The sequence below is a fragment of the Primulina eburnea genome, chromosome 8 (assembly GCF_022965805.1).
Source record: "Primulina eburnea isolate SZY01 chromosome 8, ASM2296580v1, whole genome shotgun sequence".
Lineage (NCBI taxonomy): Eukaryota > Viridiplantae > Streptophyta > Magnoliopsida > Lamiales > Gesneriaceae > Primulina > Primulina eburnea.
In genome coordinates, this window is record NC_133108.1 from 42,520,715 (window position 1) to 42,541,206 (window position 20,492).

The window sequence follows — 20,492 nt, forward strand, 5'->3', positions numbered from 1 at the left end:
TCGCTTGTTCTTCTAGTTTGAATACTCTCTTTAAGTTAGATTGGCTGTGCTTTGGATGGTGAGACTTGAGAGTTAACAAATTGAGCTAATTTTTGTGAAAAATACGGAATAATATGACAAGGTTTAGGGTTTAAGAGTTTATTATTTCACTATTGATCTATGATTACTATTTGAGGCAGCAGAACGTTAGCTTTCATGCCGATAGAGAAAGTCGCAGTAAAAGACCAATAAGGCAGAAAAGTACTAGCACTACCTATAACCATCTTAATCATATGGGAATCTATCTGTCTTTGGGGAAAAGTGGTTTTTGTGTTAATGTGTCGTGGGTGCGCGAGGCTTAGCAGGCGGCCCCGGGAGCATTGATGACGTAAATACTTAATTTTTAATTTATTAACTCAGAATGTGCGACTAAATATTAGTTTCTTGTTTGTAGCTGCCATATGTTCAATTTTACCCAAAATTGTTTGAAGAATATATCACTTTCTCCCTTCAATGTGCCTTGTCTTTGAACGGCCCATCCCCCCTGCCTTGTGAATATGGGAGCTGATGCTACGCATGTGTGGGTATATTTCCTGCTGTACTATTGATTTATAAATGAATTGTTAAAGTGAAATATTTTTTTTCCAAAAGATTCTTTGCTCTTTATCTGTAATTTATGTGGTTGTTTTGTGCGTATGTTATATTGCTTGGCATGAGCAAAGGTCTCATGCATGTTTTCACTTTTATAAACCTCAGTCCAATGGTCTTTGTATAAGAGTAGGTGTTAATGCGCATTTATGTATTGTTTATTATCAATTGATGCAACTTCTGAAGGAGGAATGTCGAGCTTTGATGCAAATTATTTTTTTATCTTTATTTATGCTTGCAGTTGGTGGAGTAATTATGTGAATTTCAAGCTATGAATTGATTCTGTTGTTCCTGTTTAATTCAAATATCAATTAGAATATCTTAATAAACTTCTGGAGATTACATAAAGTATTGGAGCTTACTTGAATGATATTGAGACTAGAGATTCTCATTTGGGGATAATGGTCTCTGTTTAATGTAGTCTGTGAAATTTATTCATTTTGCATCTTGAAATAGGTTGTTACACACGCACACACACGCACGGCACACATCATATGGACTTGATTGAGTCCTACTAGAATCATTTGGTCTTTGTCGGATCAGTGTGTGAAAACTTCCTATTTAAGTTGATTATTTCTAGACCTGTTTCAAGCTGTCACCCTAATAATTTGTAGTGAAATTTTTTTAAAGGTTGTGTTCTAATTTCAGTGTTTTATTCGAGCAAGCTACTCCATTAAAATGGCAACATTATCTCTTAGATCTTGCTAGTGTATTTTAGGGGCAGTTAAAAACATTGTTGGCAAAGGGCGAGTCACATTGCGTTTGGATATTGGATCGAGGAAAGCTAGCTAAATACAAATAGCGGCCTTCGCCTTTTTAAGCACTTTATTAAAAAAATCAAGAGTTTTTTATTTAGAAAAAATTCTTACTTAAAACCACTTTAATTATTTTAGAGTATATTCCTAGAATATATGCAATTGTGGATCCAATAAAATTAAAACCCAAAGCTCATAAAATTTTTTTATCCATGAATGTTATATTTTCATTTTAATGTCTAAAATATATAATCAAATTTCTAAATTATTCTTTCAACAATCTGATATTAAAATTAAATACATTAATTAATTTCAACATTTTGGTACCATGTTAAAAAATTCATTAAATAAGGGTAAAACGAGGAATTTATTTGTAAAATTTATTTATCTAATATTTTTTTTAATACAAGTGAAAACATACATAAACCTTTTATTTTTTAAACATAAACTTAAATATTATATGTGATGGAAGTCGGAAGGAAGCAAAACTCAAGGACCTCAAATAATGATGAGAATTGAATGTTATATTAGATTAATTAATTCATGATAACATCTCATTGGGTAGTATTTAATTAATCAAAATTTATGAACATTAAATCACACGGGACCTTTTTCAATTATTTAGATCTTGTATTCATGTGAAATAAGATGGCCTTATTTAATAATTTCGCGACTTCCGGAGGTGCATTTTATGGAGCTTGTGAATATAATAAACAATAAGCCCTTTGCAAATTTGTTTAATGTACTGGAGACTGGAGTTGCTGCATGAATACATATGCTCAAAAAGGTGGGGTTGGCAAATATATGTACTGAGTGATTTCAGCTTTGGCATGCGCTTGCGACACTGTCAATAATTGTGAGGACAGCTCACAGCTTTGGTCATTACACCTTATTATTCCAATTCATCTACTTATGACCCTTTGCTGCTCCTCTAAGCCAACCAAGCATAACAATTCCTTTTTAACTCGACGGATCCCGGATTTGGACGTCGGGAAAGTTCGAAAAATAAATTTTCAGCAACTTTACATATAAAAACTAAAAAATTTCTCGATGGAGAAAGGAGATGCTGATTTTCGATGTCTCTAATTGTATTAGAAAGTAAACAGATGTGGTTGAGAAGGAATTGGGAAAGATTGTGATCAAACTAATCGTAATTGGAAAAGAGTAGTAGTATGAAAATATAGAAACCTTACAAATTCATATGATACTCACGGGAAATCTAGGGTCCGATCCCAACGAGCATCGCTAGTTCAGACGTGGGCTTTAAGATGACCCTGAGCCTGAAATCAAGAAAAAGACCGTTAAGAGGGGGCCAGGAGGGTGTCCTGGCGTAGCCCCTCCGACGCTCAAGTCAGTGACTGAGGATATATGGGGGGAGCAGCTAAGGGTGCTGCTGAAAACAATATAATGAATCCCCCCAACTGAACACTCAAACCTGTTATTTATAGGAGAATACCTGGGCCCTTGGTGGGCCTGTCTTCCATTTGGGCTAGGGCCCTTGGTGGGCCTGTCTTCCCCTTTGGACTAGAGATGAGCCAGGGGTAGTGGGCTCATCCATGGGGTATCACCAGTCTCCCCCTCCCGAGTCGAACTGAATCGCAGGTTCGAAGTTCGATTAGTTGTGCTGTCCCCGAGTTACCGGGTGCGAGTTGTGCATGTTTTTCTAGCCGTTCGTCAGTCCCCAAAAATTTGGAAACAAATCGAGTCACTTTCTCGTTTTGAAGGGCTAAGTCTGTGTTGGGCTCCTCTGTCAATAGTCATTTATTCTCTACTTTATTCACATCCCTCCAACATAATATTATATACACCTTTTACTCAGCACTTCGCCATCACTCGCGCCACCATCTCACTCCATCTCGCCTATCTGCCGCCTTGCCTAGCAGTGCGCCTGTCTCGCCACGCCAGACACCGTCTAGCTTCACCATCTCCCTGCGCGAGTGCGAGCCCTCGCCCGCGCGCGTCATCGCCCAGCGTCGCCACCTCCCCGCGCCTAGGCACGCACACCCAACGCACTGCCATCGCCCCTCCTCACGCTCGCCTACCTCCCGGTCGCCCGCAGTAGCTTCGTCTCGCCTCTCGCACGCCTCGACTGTCCTGCTCTCGCCCATGCCCAGCCGTCTCGCCCCTTCGCCCGAGCACTAGCATCACCCTCGCCCCTTTCGCCTCTCACCCTTCTCGCCGAGCACAGCTCTCGCCCGCCCCTCCCTTCTCCTCGCCTCGCCCCCTTCGCCCGCCCACAGCAGCCTCGCCCCTCCTGCTCTCACCCATGCCCAGCCGTCTCGCCCCTTCGCCCGAGCACTAGCATCACCCTCGCCCCTTTCGCCTCTCACCCTTCTCGCCGAGCACAGCTCTCGCCCGCCCCTGCCTTCTCCTCGCCTCGCACCCTTCGCCCGCCCACAGCAGCCTCGCCCCTCCTGCTCTCGCCCATGCCCAGCCGTCTCGCCCCTTCGCCCGAGCACTCGCCTCTCACCCTTCTCGCCGAACACAGCTCTCGCCCGCCCCTGCCGACACTAACCCCTTCGCCTCTCAACCAAGGCCCATCTCCTTTATTTTTCTCGGCTGAGCCCCTAGCAGTCTCGCCCACTCCAGTGCTCGCTCATCCGCTGCTCGCCCGAGCGCGAGCTCGCCCGATCCCTCGCATCGCCCATCCTCGTCCAGTACGTTGAGAATTTTGATATACTCCCTTACGAAAGGTTGTGTGATTTCTGAAAAAAAATTATGGGGGCGTTGCCCCCACACCCCCACGACCTGACCGGGCAGGTCGATCCCCGCGACCTGACCGGGATCTAAACTCTGCTCCCCCAACAACTTTCGTTATCGACTAACCAAAAAAAATATTTTTCCTCCCAAACTCTGCTCCTCTGCTAGGCGATGCCTTAGCAGGAAAATTTAATTCTCCTCCTCCACTCTGCTCCTCTGCTAGGCGACACCATAGCAGGAAAATAACAATTCACCACCTCAACCCTCTAACTCCTCTGCTAAGCCAGGCCTTAGTAGGAAAATAAGAACTCAACATCTCCACCCTCTAACACCTCTCTGCTAGGTGATGCCATAGCAGGAAGATAAAATTCAACGCGCCCACCCTCTAACTCCTCTGCCAAGCCGGGCCTTAGCAGGAAAATAAAATTCAACGCGCCCACCTTCTAACTCCTCTGCTAAGCGATGCCTTAGCAGGAAAATAAAATTCAACGCGCCCACCCTCTAACTCCTCTGCTAGGCGATGCCTTAGTAGGAAGATAAAATCAACACCTCCATCCTCTAACTCCTCTGCTAAGCCGGGCCTTAGCAGGAAAATAAAAATTCAACATCTCCACCCTCTAACTCCTCTGCTAGGTGACGCCATAGCAGGAAAATAGGAATTCAACACCTCCACCATCTAACTCTTCTGCTAAGCCGGGCCTTAGCAGGAAAATAAAAATTCAACATCTCCACCCTCTAACGCCTCTGCTAGGTGACGCCATAGCAGGAAAATAGGAATTCAACACATCCACCCTCTAACTCCTCTGCTAAGCCGGGCCTTAGCAGGAAAATAAAAATTCAACATCTCCACCCTCTAACTCCTCTGCTAGGTGACGCCATAGCAGGAAAATAGGAATTCAACACATCCACCCTCTAACTCCTCTGCTAAGCCGGGACTTAGCAGGAAAATAGGAATTCAACACCTCCACCCTCTAACTCCTCTACTAAGCCGGGCCTTAGCAGGAAAATACTCTGCTCCTCTGCTAGGCGATGCCTTAGCAGGAAAATAAAATTTTTCTTCTACACGCTGCTCCTCTACTAGGCGATGCCTTAGTAGGAAAATAAAATTTCTCCCAGCACCAACTTTGCTCTTCTACTAAGCACAACCTAAGTAGGAAAATTAAATTTTTCTTCTACACGCTGCTCCTCTACTAGGCGATGCCTTAGTAGGAAAATAAAACTTCTCTCATCATCACAATACAACAACGTCCATGAACTTAATATAAGAACTTGGCTTTATTAAATATCAACTGATAATGTAAGACAAATTCAAGAACGAAATACATCAAAAATAAAGTCAAGATTAATATTCTCTACGGTGGTAAGCATTCTCAGGCTTCTTTTAGAGCTTTACCCAGAGTTTCCATCAGTAGCACCCCCCGAGATCATATTAATCATTCCTCTCGTAGGGTGGTTATCCTCATCCATTCCCCTCCTCGGTTCGACGGGTCCCTGAGGAACATCTTGACCTCGACCTTCCCCTCTCTGCTCCCCGACCCTCTGATTTATCCATGGAGGGCCTTGACCATGTCTAGGGGACGAGAGAGACCTCTGTCGACTCCTGGATGGGGATCCTTCTCGTCTATCCCGCGAAGGCAATCTAGCACTGCTCTTAGCCCTTCGCGACTTCTCCCACCTCTCCTCGGGCTCCCTCACCTCCGTCACCTCGTCACGACTCCTATCCAGAGGAACATGTGATGAGAATTGTCTTCTGTCCCTAGCTTTAATCTCCTCTCTTTTCCCTGCGCCCCTCTTCCTTCCTCCTCTCTCCGCTCCCTCCACTCCACTCCTCCCAGGTCGCTGCTCCATTCTCTTATGTCGCTGGGCATCTTCAAGATTTATATATTTCTCAGCTCGAGCCAACAGATCATCATAGCTCGACGGAGGCTTCTGGACCAGCGACTTGAAAAACTCCCCTCCCCTCAGTCCTTGTGTGAAGGCACTTATCATGATGTCAGGGGTAGCCGCTGGTATTTCCAACGCTGCACTATTGAAAAGCTGGACAAATTCTCGCAAAGTCTCATTCTCTTGCCGTTTCATCACGAACAGGCTCAAATAATTTTTCTGGTATCTCTTGCTGCTAGCAAATCGGTGCAAGAAGGCAGCTGATAAATCCTCGAAAGAGCGTATGGAGTTGGGCGGCAAGGAATTAAACCATTGCTGGGCTGACCTCACCAAAGTGCCCAGAAACACCCTGCACTTGACTCCATCTGAATACTGATGCAACAGAGCTGTGTTCTCAAACCTCCCCAAGTGTTCTTCGGGGTCCGTATGTCCATCATATTCTTCAACGTTTGACTGTCGGAAATTTGGAGGAAGCCCCTCTTCCAAAATGGCGAGGGAAAAAGGACTTCCCTTCTTGGGGGCTGCAGCCCTGTTTCCCAATTGCTGCCTCAGCGTCCGTATCTCCCTCCACATCTCTTCCATCTCCGGATTCTCCTCACTTGGGCGGGGTCGCGTCTCCTCCACCCTACTCTGACTTTCCTCCACATTCTCCTCTCGCTCCTGGCGAGCGGTCTGATCTTCTGCAAACATAGACTCCTGATTCCTTTTCATGGCCTCATCCACTGTCCGAGTGATAAAGTGGCCCAACTGCTCCAGGGTCAAGTTCCCCACATTCTCATTGGGACGGGGTTGCTCGACCCTTGTCTCGTGAAGGGGCTGCTCGGTTCTTGTCTCTTGACGAGGTTGCTCCTGTCTCGTCTCAAGATGCGGTTGTTCCTGTATTGTCTCAGCACGAGATGGTTCAGGTCCCCTCCTCGGACGTGATGATGCTGAGGTAGCTCTTCCACTCCCTCTCTTACCTACCATATCTACGTCTCAACTCAAATTTCCCACAGACGGCGCCAAGTGATACTCACGGGAAATCTAGGGTCCGATCCCAACGAGCATCACTAGTTCAGACGTGGGCTTTAAGATGACCCTGAGCCTGAAATCAAGAAAAAGACCGTTAAGAGGGGGCCAGGAGGGTGTCCTGGCGTAGCCCCTCCGACGCTCAAGTCAGTGACTGAGGATATATGGGGGGAGCAGCTAAGGGTGTTGCTGAAAACAATATAATGAATCCCCCCAACTGAACACTCAAACCTGTTATTTATAGGAGAATACCTGGGCCCTTGGTGGGCCTGTCTTCCCCTTTGAACTAGAGATGAGCCAGGGGTAATGGGCTCATCCATAGAGTATCATCATATATTTGTTTTTTCTTTGTGTATATCTAAAATCAACCAATATATTTCACATTTTGATTGATAAATAATAAAATATAGATAATAGGATACATGTTTTCCAAGGCACGCAAGTGGAGGCACATGATTTTCCGTGCCCTTCCATATGTGTAACGATGATATTTAAAATATCGAGCTGTATACCATATGTGTACGCTGACCAGTTCTGGCTCAGTTAATTATTTATGGTATATTAAGAGAATCCTGAAAATATAGCTAGTGAATTCCTACCATTCTTACAATATTACTCGCGCATGCATTGGAAAAGAAATGTCAATTATGTAAATAGGATGCAAGAAATTGTATTTTTAGTACTCCGGCACTAGTTTATTCAAAAGTTCTTGAAGTTACAGAGCATAATTATGGGAATAATGAGGGACTCGCATTAATTTACAAGGAAGGCTGGCCGGCCATACGAGAGAAATGGCATTAAAATCAAGAAAAAGGCACAGAGAAAGTGTGACCATCATCAACTCCATTCACTTTGAGGACTTAAATTCGACTACAAGCAACACCACCAATCCATTTCACCCTATAAAGGCACCGAGCATCGAAAAAACTAGTTACCCCGACAGGCCAACAATGGCTTCCTTGCTAATCTTTGCTGTTCTTTCCTACCTCGCCATCACCAATGCCGAAGACCGGTCCCATGGGCTCGATAACGAAAGTCCGATCGCGTTCTCACCAGAAGCGTACGCGTTTTTCCACCCCACCACCCTACGTCCAAGTGCCAACACACCATGCTCTTCATCAGAGTGTTCAACGTTGCCAATAGCGGCAGCAGCCACAGCGTGGTCTACTCCGGCACGTGAGAGCACGTCCACGAGGGGGCGAGGGCTGGGTGCTGGCAGTATAGTGGCGATCCTTGTAGGTTTCTTGTTTGTGGGCATCACAGTTATGGGTGCTTACTACGTGGTGATCAGGCGACGGGCCAACATGAGAAGAGCTAATCCCGAGAGGGAAGTAGAGGCTTAATGGGATAAAGAGATTCGCATATGAATCCCCGTATTAGTAATTTTCATCTCCCTCTTCGTATGGGCTTTTGCATGCAATTCACTATTTGAGTCACCGTATTAGGTTAATATTCCAGACAAGAAAATGAAGAATTTAAGATGATGATAATGTCAGCTTCATGTTTTGACTAGATTATATACTTAAGATGAGAATGTCCTGGCCGGTGTTCTTATTGATAAATATAGAAAAGGAACAGCAAACAAACGGCAACTCATTCACGGGTAGATTGGCCAATTAATTAATAATAAAGAAATGTAAATCGTCAGGAAAAATGAAGCAAGTGGTAGTCACTACTTGAATTAAAGAATTTACACTGAAATATATACATTGGACTTCACGAAGAACCGTGTAATATACGTACATAACATAGATTATTTATTTATTTTTACTTTTCAACTCCATTTAAACAAAGTTTTGAATTCGAAACTTGTTAATGAGAGAAGTGTTGAGTTAGATTCACCATAATGAGTTCACATCGACTCGACTCTGGATTAGTTTGAGCAATTGTAGCTTCAGAAACCAGACGGTTTATGTAGAAAACGACTTTCATTCAACTATAGTTGAATAAATATTGAAAGTGATTGATTATCCAACGGTGCAAATAAAATTGTTAGTCAAAGCTATGTTTCATGCAATTCCTATACTCAACAGACTAGAACAATCACTTCTTTTCTACTGTCCGGTGTTTTTACTATTGGATATCCGACGGTGAATACGAGCTCGTTAGTCAAAGTTTATATCTTACACAAAATTTCCACACTTGCCAAAAAAGTTCACAGAAAATGCCAGTTTTTAAAATAATTGAATGATCAAGGCATGAAACAATGCTGAATGTAGGTTGTGTATCTTCAACAAAGTTACTTCAATCCCAACGAGCTGCCACCTTGCAAAATTTGACGTGATTGCCGGAACTTCCATGACAATAGTTAATGTAAGATATTGCTTGAGAAAATATGGGAGAGACTAAAAAAATTTCAACTCTCTACACCACTTTCTCATCATGCTGAAGTAAATAATACAACAGAGATTACAATCCAATTGTGGAGCCTTATCTTGGCTCTCTCCTCCCCCCTCTCGAAACAAGAAATGGGAGGCGGTGCCAATCACCAAGCAAGATAGATATGGTGTTTTTCTCAAGTGAACCAAAAAAAAAAAAAAAATGGAAACCCAAAACAAGTATGAGCTTATTGGACAAAGATTATCTTCATTGATGGCAAAATATCGAGAGTACGCCCTACCATCCTCGTGTGCTCAAAGACTCAATGATAGGTCCCAAAGTCTTATCAACAGATGTGTTCCACATGTGTGCAAACTGGAGCCGGGATTTCCTTCCGAAAATAGGCTCTCTTGGCTGAAAACGTTCAAACAGTTATACAGACACAATATAGAGACCGTAGTTAACACAAATATGACAGGAGCTAAGTAATGGAAAGATATCATCTATGCACAATTTGAAGTGATGATGACTGCATATATCAAACTCAAAGACTACTGTAGGCCGAAATGGTTCTGAGATATATGAAAGAAGGTAATAAAGCATGCTGCTCTTAATTATTATCCGCAGGCGATATCTTTAGATTCAAAACATAAAAATGCTCATTCCCAAGCATTACAATCACTGCTATCATTTTCCAAGATTTGCAAAGGATGGAATACTATCTAAAATATCCATACAACATATGTGTAACGTTACATGTTCAAGTTGCCACTGAAATGTAACAAAACAATTGCTTTCGGCAATAATATTTTTACTAGTCCTGATAATAAAGCAATTTCAATGAATTCACCCGTCAGTGCCAAGTCGTTCCCTAGACTCATGGTACTACTGCACGAATGCCTCCGACACGTCATTGAAGAAAAACAGCGCTTGGGATAAGATATATGCATCAAAAAAGAAATTAAAGTATAAGACAATGCTCAAATGGTGCTTGAAATTTCAGTGTTTGCTTGATGACTTAGTTTCTCACAAAAGTTACCTTGGAACGTAGAATGGTGCTATAAAACACAAGACTTTTCATACCAAACCAGAAAATATTAAGATTATAATTTTGCTCTTATTTTAATCAATTCGTAGAAGCTTTCGAATATCTCTGTCGCCATCCCATCTGGAATATTTTGTCAGAGCCAACTCCTTTATTGATGGTTTCATGACGATTTAAATAGTTTATACAGAGAGGCTTCGACAATGCAGCAGATAAACGAGCTATACATGTTACACTAACATAGGAGAGTTTTTCTTTTTGTAAATTTTATTCGTGGAATAAATGGCTTAAATTTTATATTATGATGATTTACCGTTCTTGAATAGGAATTCCGTTTACCAGTGCATACATGGATAGCCAAGATATTTTTCTTTCAATTTATGGAAATGCATCACCCAAGGCCAGGAATTGAGCACGACGGCAAGCTAAAATAGGCCCCAAGAGATGGAATGAATGAGATTCTTTACGTAATTGAACAACTACAAGCTTAGTCACTTCATTAATCAGATCCTGCCAATGAAATAAAAATGCAGGCTGTTCCAAATAGTTCTAACGATTCTTTGAGTCGAATGTTAAGTGAAGAGAGATAGGTGCAATCCAAAAATAAATTTAAGATGAAGAAATATAAAAAAGAATAAAATTGTTCAAGATGAAGAAACTCCGAACAGCCGTTACAATTAACATTCGAAAACGCTGTGAAGCTACTCAGAATGTCCCCCAACAGCTGAAAGACGAATCATCCAAAGAATTAGTAATCTAATCAACCAATAGAAAAGGATTTACTTACAATCCCCACTAGGGTTTGATAAACTAACATCGACACTGACATGAAAAATGCATCCACCCCAAAAGCAATAAACAAGAATAGAAAAAGATCACCTCAGGTTGAGTCTTGGAAATTGTTTCATAAATGCTTTTACGCTGCTCGAAGACCACCACTCCCGTTAATAAGCTCCCTAGCGCCGCGCCTAACAAGCGCTCCTGCAAAAATACACGATTAGAATATACACAATTACACCCATGGGATTAGATTTTCTAGAAACCACCAATCTTCAAAATCAATGAGACAAGCTTGAATGAATGAGACAGACCTGTGCAAGAACACTGATCATGGCGATTTCGATTGAAAATTATTTAGAAACTGATTTTGATTTTTTTTTTTTTTTTTTGGATTTGGATTTGGATTTTGATGACTCGATGACGTGCTTTTCTGGTAGCTATTAGTCGCCCTTGCGACTATTCCCTTATTCCGACAGGAACACGCGTCTTTGTTAAGGTGGAAAACTATTTTGTTGGATTAAAAATAAGAGTGGTAAATATTGAAAATTAGTATGTAATAATGTATGTAGTGATGTATTTATTTTTAGATTATTTCTAAGGAAAATCTTTAAATAGATATATCAATTTGTGAAGAAAAATACAATTGAGTGAAGAAAATTTTATAAAAGAGTGTAGTTTAATATATTTTTTGAGTTTGAGATTTTTACTTTTTATCGTAAATTTTATCTTTTTAACACTTTCCAATAAATTAGCAATCTTTTTATATAATTTTTTTAGTTGTATATAGGTAGGTGTTCGTTAATTTAGTAACATAAAAAAAAAAAACCGAAAATGTAGAGGCAAAAAGTTTATTTTATTTTTGAAATGAATATAAATTTTATGCTGAGAATTCTCATCAATATTCCACTTTCTAAAAAAAATTCTTTTCCCAATTGTGAAAGTATAACTTACAAGATTAAATGATAATAAGTATTGTGATATATACTATTGGGTTATTGTAACGACCCATTACAGGCCCAGTGGACCGCCCATACGGCCCACTGCCCCGATCGACCCAAGGCTATCCCGATCTTGGGCTCTCTCTATGGGGTCTTTTCCCTCACGGGCTTTCCATAGGCGTCGTACGGGTTACTCATAGAACTCCTCCAGCCCATGAACTGGAGTCTGTGCCTTCCCAGGATCGAACCTAAGACCACATGGATATATAGGTACTTAGCACAATCCTGGTACCAATTGAGTAGCTCAATTGGTACCAGGATTGTGCCAAGTATCTATATATCCATGTGATCTTGGGTTCGATCCTGGGGAGGCACAAACTTAAGTTCATGGCTTAAGAGTTCTATGAGTAACCCATACGACGCCTATGGAAAGCCCGTGAGTGACACCACAGGATGGGCAAGCCCACTGGGCCTACGGGCCAAGTCACAAGATCGGGATAGCCTTGGGTTGATTGGGGCAGTGGGCCGTATAGGCGGTCCACTGGGCCTGTAATGGGTCGTTACAATAAAAGGCGCCTTTTATTGTAACGACCCAAGGCTATCCCGATCAAGGGTAACTTTATTTGTAGTACAAAAAAATACAAATGAAATGTATGTAACAATTGAGTAAAAAAATATTTTGGCATGTGAACTCCATCCGTAGAATACAAACCCCGACATTGGGTGCATGCACAATGCAAAGGTAATTGGAAGTAGAACTAAATCAGATGGTTACTTTGTATAGCCCTTTTGTACAAACCACATGGTCGAGCCGTTCTAAACTCCACTCGAGCTCACTTGAAATCAACCTTGAGTAGTGTCTCACTTTGAGTTTGAGTTGATGCAAATACAACCCTGCACGTTCTATGTATTCGAACTTGTGATCTATCATCAGATACCAACTATTCCATCGAAACAAGACCGCGTCCCACTTGAAACACGATATAGGCATTGTACACTGTCGATACACGAAAATAATCCCGTGGATTCAATAACTACAATGCTATATAATAAATGACATCAATCAGAAAATAAATAAACACTCCAAATTTCGCATGCAGCAACTGGATGTTATCACTATGATTGCATTTGCTTTGAACTTCAGATAATTGGAAATTTTGTTACATTATACAACGGCAGTAATACATTTTGGTAGCTTATTTGTTCTGGAAAAAATTCCTCTCTACTCTTCTGTAGGTGGCTCCACCCAACGGCCATTGTCTTTGATCAACTGGATCAAAGCATCTGTTGCGTGTTCCATAGCAATGCCTCGTTTAACCACAGTCTGAAAAATGACATATGTTTTTTGATATCGTGTTAAGAAAAAAGATCATTAAAAGCACACTGCATTTCATTTGATGAAAATGTGAAAGTGGTTACCTTTCCAACGTAGAGGTCGATTTTTCCAGGAGCGCCACCAACATATCCAAAATCTGCATCAGCCATTTCTCCCGGGCCATTCACTATACAGCCCATGATTGCAATCTGCAAGCGAAAAAACATTTGAAATATTCGATATGATTGGTTTCCTGTAGGAGCAATGTGCTTTGACCGACAAGAGAGATATATATGGATATTAGTAATTACTGAAACACCAGGTAAATGGGATGTCTTTTCTCTTATATCTGCACTAATCTCTTGAAGGTCAAATAAAGTTCTTCCACAAGACGGGCATGACACGTATTCCTGATACAGGAATTTTGAACAAAGGTCAAATCACATGAGAAATCTACAATTATATCCATGTTCATTAAATCTTCTGATGGTGTCATACTAACCGTCTTTGTATTTCTCATTCTGCAACCTTGTAACAAATTAAATGATGTATTTCTGAGGAATTCAAAGTCTTGATCTGGAGCTTCCAGTAGGATACCATCTCCTAGTCCATCTACTAGAAGGGCTCCTGCATTTGCCCCAGCACAGATAACTAAATCATCCCTATCAGTAAGCAGAAAAGATGTTAGTTTCAGGTTTCCGAAATTTGTCTAAGCGAAGAGCCGTCGTGTTTGGGTACCTGTGAACTTTTTCAGGGAATTGTATATGATGAATTACAGGAAAGTTCAAGGAGTTCTCTGAAAGATACTCAAAGAGCCTGCAAAATATCCTCAACTTAAGATAACCCTGAAAAAATCCGTAGTTTTAATGCCTAAAATTGTGGTCCATGTGGTTTGCGTGGTATGACGTGTTGATAATTGCTTATATTGTCCTGAGTGACTATATAAACATGTTGCACGATGATCAAAGAGTTTTTTGTACAATAGCAAGCACTTGGTCCTACCACATACCTCCTTGCAGCATGAACCCTGCTAGTTTTCTCTTCTGCATATGGTAGATTGTGAAGAACCATTGTAGTGTCAATGCTCTTAAGAATTTCTAGCTCTCCTTGGGTTTCATCACCGCGCACAGAGACAACCAATCGTGTTCCTGAAATAATGTAACTATGTTAGCACGATCAAAAACATCGCAATACAGAATGCTTAGAGTATTATCAACTAGCGGCACACCTTCTTGGAGTAGCTTTTGAGCACCACTTGATAATTCCTTGAGAGTTATCAGGACTAAGGCGTTGGGAAATGGCTTCGACAGTTGCTCTGACAAAGGAGTTATAACTCCCACACTTACATCAACCAATCGTTTGAGTGCCAGTCGCTGTTTATAATATGGGTACCATATCTAGTTATTCTCACGGGTTGGGAAACACCCAATAAAATATGCAGCTAAACTTTGAGATTTTTCCCTTTCTTAAGGTAATAAAGTTCACGTTTCCGCACATAAAATAAGTGTGATGGTGGATGCCGTTACTGAAAGCGTTAGGTAAATAAAAAGAGACTAACAGCATCTTTATCATCTAGTGGTGGAAGCTCTCTCAGCAAGATCGAGTCTACGGTTGCCAAATCCTGCAACAGTTATTTAGTTTTTTTGAAAAGTCACCCATAAAGAAAGTCACAGTTTATTAATCATGCAATAAGGACTTTCGAGTGTACCTTATATGGCATCCCAACAATAAGTTTTGCTGCTAGATCTTTATATAGGACTTCAGGAGCCTTCAGGGCAAGGGAGAAAACAAAAATCAGAAAGGCACAACCACGAGAGAAGAAAGTAAGGGAAATGAAATATTAAACAAAATGGTTCTAACTGAAAATATGATAGTAGCAAGAGACCATAGCAGATACCTTCAACTGATCCAGAGTCACAGACATTAGAACCGAGCCATCATGGTGAAGAACACCTCTGTAATCAACTTCTTCGCCCTTTATAAAAAAGAAATGACTACTATCAGTTCCAAGGTCCAGAAAAATCCTTCAGACCAATCAAATTAGCAAGTTGAAATTTCAAAATCTGACCTCCCTTTGCACGGGCAATTGGCCACTTCTACGCTGGAAATCAAAATAGCGTCGATGTTTTTCTTCAAAAGGTGCCTGGTTATATCAAGGACAAGAAACACTTTATGTTTTCTTGATCAATTGTGAAAATTATTGTTCAAAATAATAGCTACGTTATGTAGCATCTGTACCACTCCTTTCTGAAGCTTAGCTGCTTCCATACCAAGGTTAGCTAATCTTCTACAGGGATCAATCTCTTCCTCTGGAGGTTCAGTTAGGGAAACTCTGATGGTATCGCCGAGACCATCCTGCATAATCAACAGAGACCTTGAAAGCCACGACAACTTGACTGCAGTTTAAATGATGAATGGAACAAGCAATAGTAAATATTGCATGCAATTGAAACATAAAAATTGTCAAGAGCAACGGCTGCCTCTATGATACCGGGTGGCTACCTATAAAGAATAGCAATAAAAACCTTGTATACGTGTTGTTACATGGTTCAAACAATTTGAATTGAATCATTACAATCACTTATAACTTTCGGTACAATGGTAAGACCTCGATTCTACGATATATTTAACTATTAAGCAGTATCAGACCTTCACTACCGTTTCCCTAAAAGATCAATCTTTCTTAAGATAATGTAGAAACTAAATGACCATAAAGAAAACACATACCATTAGTAGTGTCCCAATACCAATGGCAGACTTCATTCGCCCATCTTCACCCTCTCCAGCTTCAGTTACCCCCAGGTGCAATGGATAATCCCATCCCAGAACATTCATTTCAGCTACGAGAAGGCGATATGCCTGGACCATAATAACGGGATTGCTTGCTTTCATTGAAAATACAAAATTATGAAAGTCCAGTTTCCGACAAATCCTAGCATACTCAAATGCAGATTCAACCTGTTGCAGGATCAAACGGTGTTACTGGAAGCAGTTAAACAAAGCCACAATTAGATAACAAATCCTAATATACTCAAATGCAGATTCAACCTGTTGCAGGATCAAATGGTGTTACTGAAAGCAGTTAAACGAAGACACAATTACATAGAAAGGGATGGAGCACTGCTTCAATGTGTTGGAATTAAAACTCACCATTCCCCTGGGCGAGTCACCATAGTAGCTCATTATGCGATCTGAAAGGCTTCCATGGTTTGTTCCAATGCGCATTGCTCGCCCATACTTTTTACATTTTTCAACCAAAGGAGAGAAGACCTAAATTACAAATAAATATAAACATAATATACGTCATAAAGATTCAATCTGAGAGGATGAAACCACAGCATTGTGCCACATCCATGTTGTCAAGAAGAAAGATACAAATGTGTTTTTTTCTGATTTTCTATTTATTCCAGGGAAAACTATTGATGCTATACTAGTAGAGAGAAACAATACAACGACTATAAATGCTATACCAGTAGAGAGAAACAATTCAACGAACAAATAAATAAAACAGGAAAGTCAACTCATCGATAAGATATTAATTATCATGTCATTAATCTAATTATTAATATAGTCTATTCTGCAAAACAACTAATTCCTGGCTCTGAACTTCTCAATATGCTCAAGCTCTTTCTGATAGTCATCTTCTGAGTACTCCAGCTGCTCAAACTGTGCTCTCCGGTCGGCTGAAAAGTGCTAACATGTTACATTTACCAGTTTATGATGGTATGAAGGAAAAAAAGAGAGGAGAATAGGAGAATTAAGTACCAAAATTTCCCGGGTTGACACGAATTTTGTCAAAGCATTCAGCAACTCGCATTGCCACGGGTGGTGCGAAATGAATGTCTGCCACTAGAGGGATGTTATAGCTGCATAATAAAGAATTATTGAGTGTGTGTATACATACATATATACATATATATATAAACTATTAAATGAAATCATGGAACACCAACTTTTTCTGGACAAGGGAATTTTTAATTTCAAAGCAGGAATCTGCTTCTTTCTTTCCTTGCACTGTTATTCGAACAATATCTGCTCCCTGGTCTGCTATTCTCATTACCTGCAAGTATATAAGTTCTAAATACTATTTGAAATAGAGGCTTTAAACAGATAAGCATAACGCTGACAATTTTATTCCACAACATTATATTCCTTCAGATATATTTAAGGCTTAAATGATGCTTCTTAACTTCTCGATGATGTTTAGGCAATGATTTGGATACTCGTTGTATTTAAAATAACAAATTGTGTGCAAACTTTCAACAAGTTTTTTGGAGTGCAAAAGACGATGATTATGAAACGCGAATTATATGACATGTCCGACAATATTCCAAGATTAGATCCATTCAATTATTTTTCTAGTAAGACCCTTACAAATCAATTGACTAAGCCTGCATTTCAGAAACCAAGACCAACTACACTTCAGTGAATACGATTGTCAGCCTACTGATTAGATATGAGCACAGGATAATGTATAGTTAAACATGAGTATGATAAAACACGGCCACAAGAAATTATCTCTTGCCATAACAAAGTAATCAATAACTAGCAAGTAAAGCATATGCTTCCCTCTTTCATTTCATCAAATTATAATGCTGAAAAGAGAGAGGAAAATTTTTCAGGTGCTCCATTTAAATACAAAAAGCTTAAGTAGTAGAACCTGTTCAACAGTTGCAGCAACATCCTTCGTATCTGTTGTGGTCATTGTTTGAATTTTGATGGGATGCTCACTACCAAGAGCAACATTTCCGACCATCACTGTTCGGGTTTTTCTCCTCACAGTTTTATGTATAGAATCACAGTATTTCTGTCTAGGAACTAAATTTAAATAATCGATGAATCAGATATGACACACAGAAATGCATTAGAAACTTTTGTGATGAAAACAAATCTAACCACAGCATGCTCATAATATGGACTAATAGATTTTGCAAAATAATGGGTCTTTTCCAGTTCTGCCAAAAAAGCAGAAAATGCAAAGCATGCTATGTGGTGTAAAGGTACCTAAGAGTGGGCTTCCTGCTGATGCCGGCTCGAGTTCAATGGTTTCTGAAGCCGGACTGGTAGAATTTTTAATCACTGCAACCTTGGTCTGGCGAAATTTTATCCTTTGCAAATCAGAGACCCTGATAAAATCCGAAATTTTTCCAAAGCCCAAGCCATGGTGATCCCTGCTTTTTAGGCCTGTAAATGAAGCCGGAACAGTTCCTGCTGCCATTCTCTAGGCCACCGAATATTAGGACTACACACTCCTAAAACATGAAAACAACAATTAAGTCACTAACACTGCAATCAAATCTTGTTCATGGATAAAGAACAGGCACAAAAGAGTTCCAAAAACACATTGAGCGCTGTTTGGTCGCAAGCAACTGAGATGAACAGCAAAATAAGCTTAAAAAAGAAAAACTTTGATGCCACCACGAAACTCATCCACTTTATATCAACCGGGTTCCCCTCAACTTCACAAAATTCCAGGGTGAACCCAACAAGCGAGTTGCCCAGTGCCCAAATAGTCCAACTAAATTTTATAGTCCAGACAATTCCACCCAAGTAAGTGGAGAAAAATGAAAAACAAGAAACGCATAATCCGATATCTCACACGGTAAAATAACCAAAAAATCAAATAAAAGTTCGAAATCTTCTCACCGAAACTCATCCAAAAATCACAATCCGAGTCCCGAGAGAACCCAAAACAAAAATTCAACTGCAATCAGAATCAAGCAAAAAAGCGACTCACCTAGAAGAAAAAAAAAACGAATGAAGAAACAACCCAACTGAATGGACTAAACTTTGAGCTCAATTTTTCGAGAGGCGGAGGAAAAAGACATTTCGGATTGAAAAGACAAGAGGTTGGTGGGAAATTTTTATACTTCCGAGGATTATAGGTTGGCTGAAAGCTAGTCTAATTGGTAAACGGACAAGTTTTACTTCACCAGCATCTTCGTTCTTCAATATCCACAGCCATACAAAATACATTGTACATGCCGTGAGTATTTTTTTTTTTTTTGAGGAAAACATGCCGTGACTATTATTAACCAACAATCGGGTGACACGGAGAAGCTTCGTTAGTTCACATTTTCACCCCCTGAATTTTTGTAAATTCAATTTTGATCCACTTTATTTTCATTTGGCTTAATTTTTTACATAAAAATATTTATTAAACACAATTATTTAAATGTGATTCCATATAAGTGTATTTAGATATGAATATAATTTTTAAACAAAAATACGGACGACTTTATTTGAGCACTTAACATTCATAAGCTTAATAAATATTATTTTGGTTATTAAATGTGTTGAATTTAGTAGGACATCCAAGGACTAAACAGCAAATATATTGTCAGTTTTATTTTCGGCGGTTAGAATATTCCGTTAAGTTACGCCTCAGCTTGCCAGAACTCATGTGTTTTGGATCGTGTGCAACACAAGAAACACGATCACCTTTACAAATAGCGGCAAATAAAAAGTATAAAAAATTTTCCAATATATATTTTATTTATTCTACAAAAATACTTCGTTAATACGATTTCACATATCATATTTTGGTGAGACAGATCTTTTACTTGGGTTATTCATGAAAAAATATTACCTTTTGTGGTAAGACTATTATTTTTTATTGTGAATATCGGTAGATTTGACTCATCTCATAGATAAATATTTATGAGACTGTCTCACAAGAGACCTACTCCTTTATATAATATACAGAAATTACAAGCAATTCTTATTTCCAGATTGCAAATATTTATAAAGCTCGAGTTAAATAATTGAAATAAATTAGAATAACGTGTGACATCATCACATAAAATTTAATGGTTATATTAATGAACTGAGGCATGCATTACGTTTTTACGTATTTGTACAATATTTTTTATAATTCATTTTTTTTAAATTTAAATGAGTAACAAAATATAATTATAAAAACTAACGAAAAAAATAGAATAAAGAAAGAAAAAAAAAGCTCAAGTAGAAATAGAATCGATCTGCAACTTAATGCTTATAGAATAAAAACTCTATTGTTTTAAACTTAATAATATAATATTAATTTTGTTAGAAATAATTGATCAAGAACTCAAGTTCACGTACATGCACGTACAACGAAACAAGGCTATGAAAACACAACG

General features: G+C 39.7%; 1 protein-coding gene across 2 annotated transcripts; it reads right to left on the reverse strand.

Moving 5' to 3' along the window:
* Positions 1-13,146: 13,146 nt before the first annotated feature.
* Positions 13,147-19,346, reverse strand: LOC140839963 (4-hydroxy-3-methylbut-2-en-1-yl diphosphate synthase (ferredoxin), chloroplastic-like). Of its 2 annotated transcripts, none has more exons than XM_073206990.1 (20): positions 19,109-19,346; positions 18,376-18,620; positions 18,032-18,189; positions 17,325-17,431; positions 17,137-17,237; positions 16,978-17,054; positions 16,522-16,641; positions 16,099-16,329; positions 15,610-15,726; positions 15,440-15,514; positions 15,269-15,346; positions 15,080-15,139; positions 14,930-14,992; positions 14,600-14,744; positions 14,381-14,519; positions 14,110-14,187; positions 13,874-14,033; positions 13,683-13,781; positions 13,476-13,580; positions 13,147-13,380 (listed from the first exon to the last, which is right to left on the reverse strand). In XM_073206990.1, exons 2-20 carry the CDS (start codon positions 18,587-18,589, stop codon positions 13,279-13,281), a joined length of 2,229 nt encoding a protein of 742 aa, XP_073063091.1. In that variant the 5' UTR covers positions 18,590-18,620; positions 19,109-19,346; the 3' UTR covers positions 13,147-13,278. The 2 variants fall into 2 exon arrangements, with proteins under 2 accessions (XP_073063091.1, XP_073063090.1); XM_073206989.1 differs by having other exon boundaries at positions 18,376-18,623.
* Between the last annotated feature and the right edge of the window lie 1,146 nt (positions 19,347-20,492).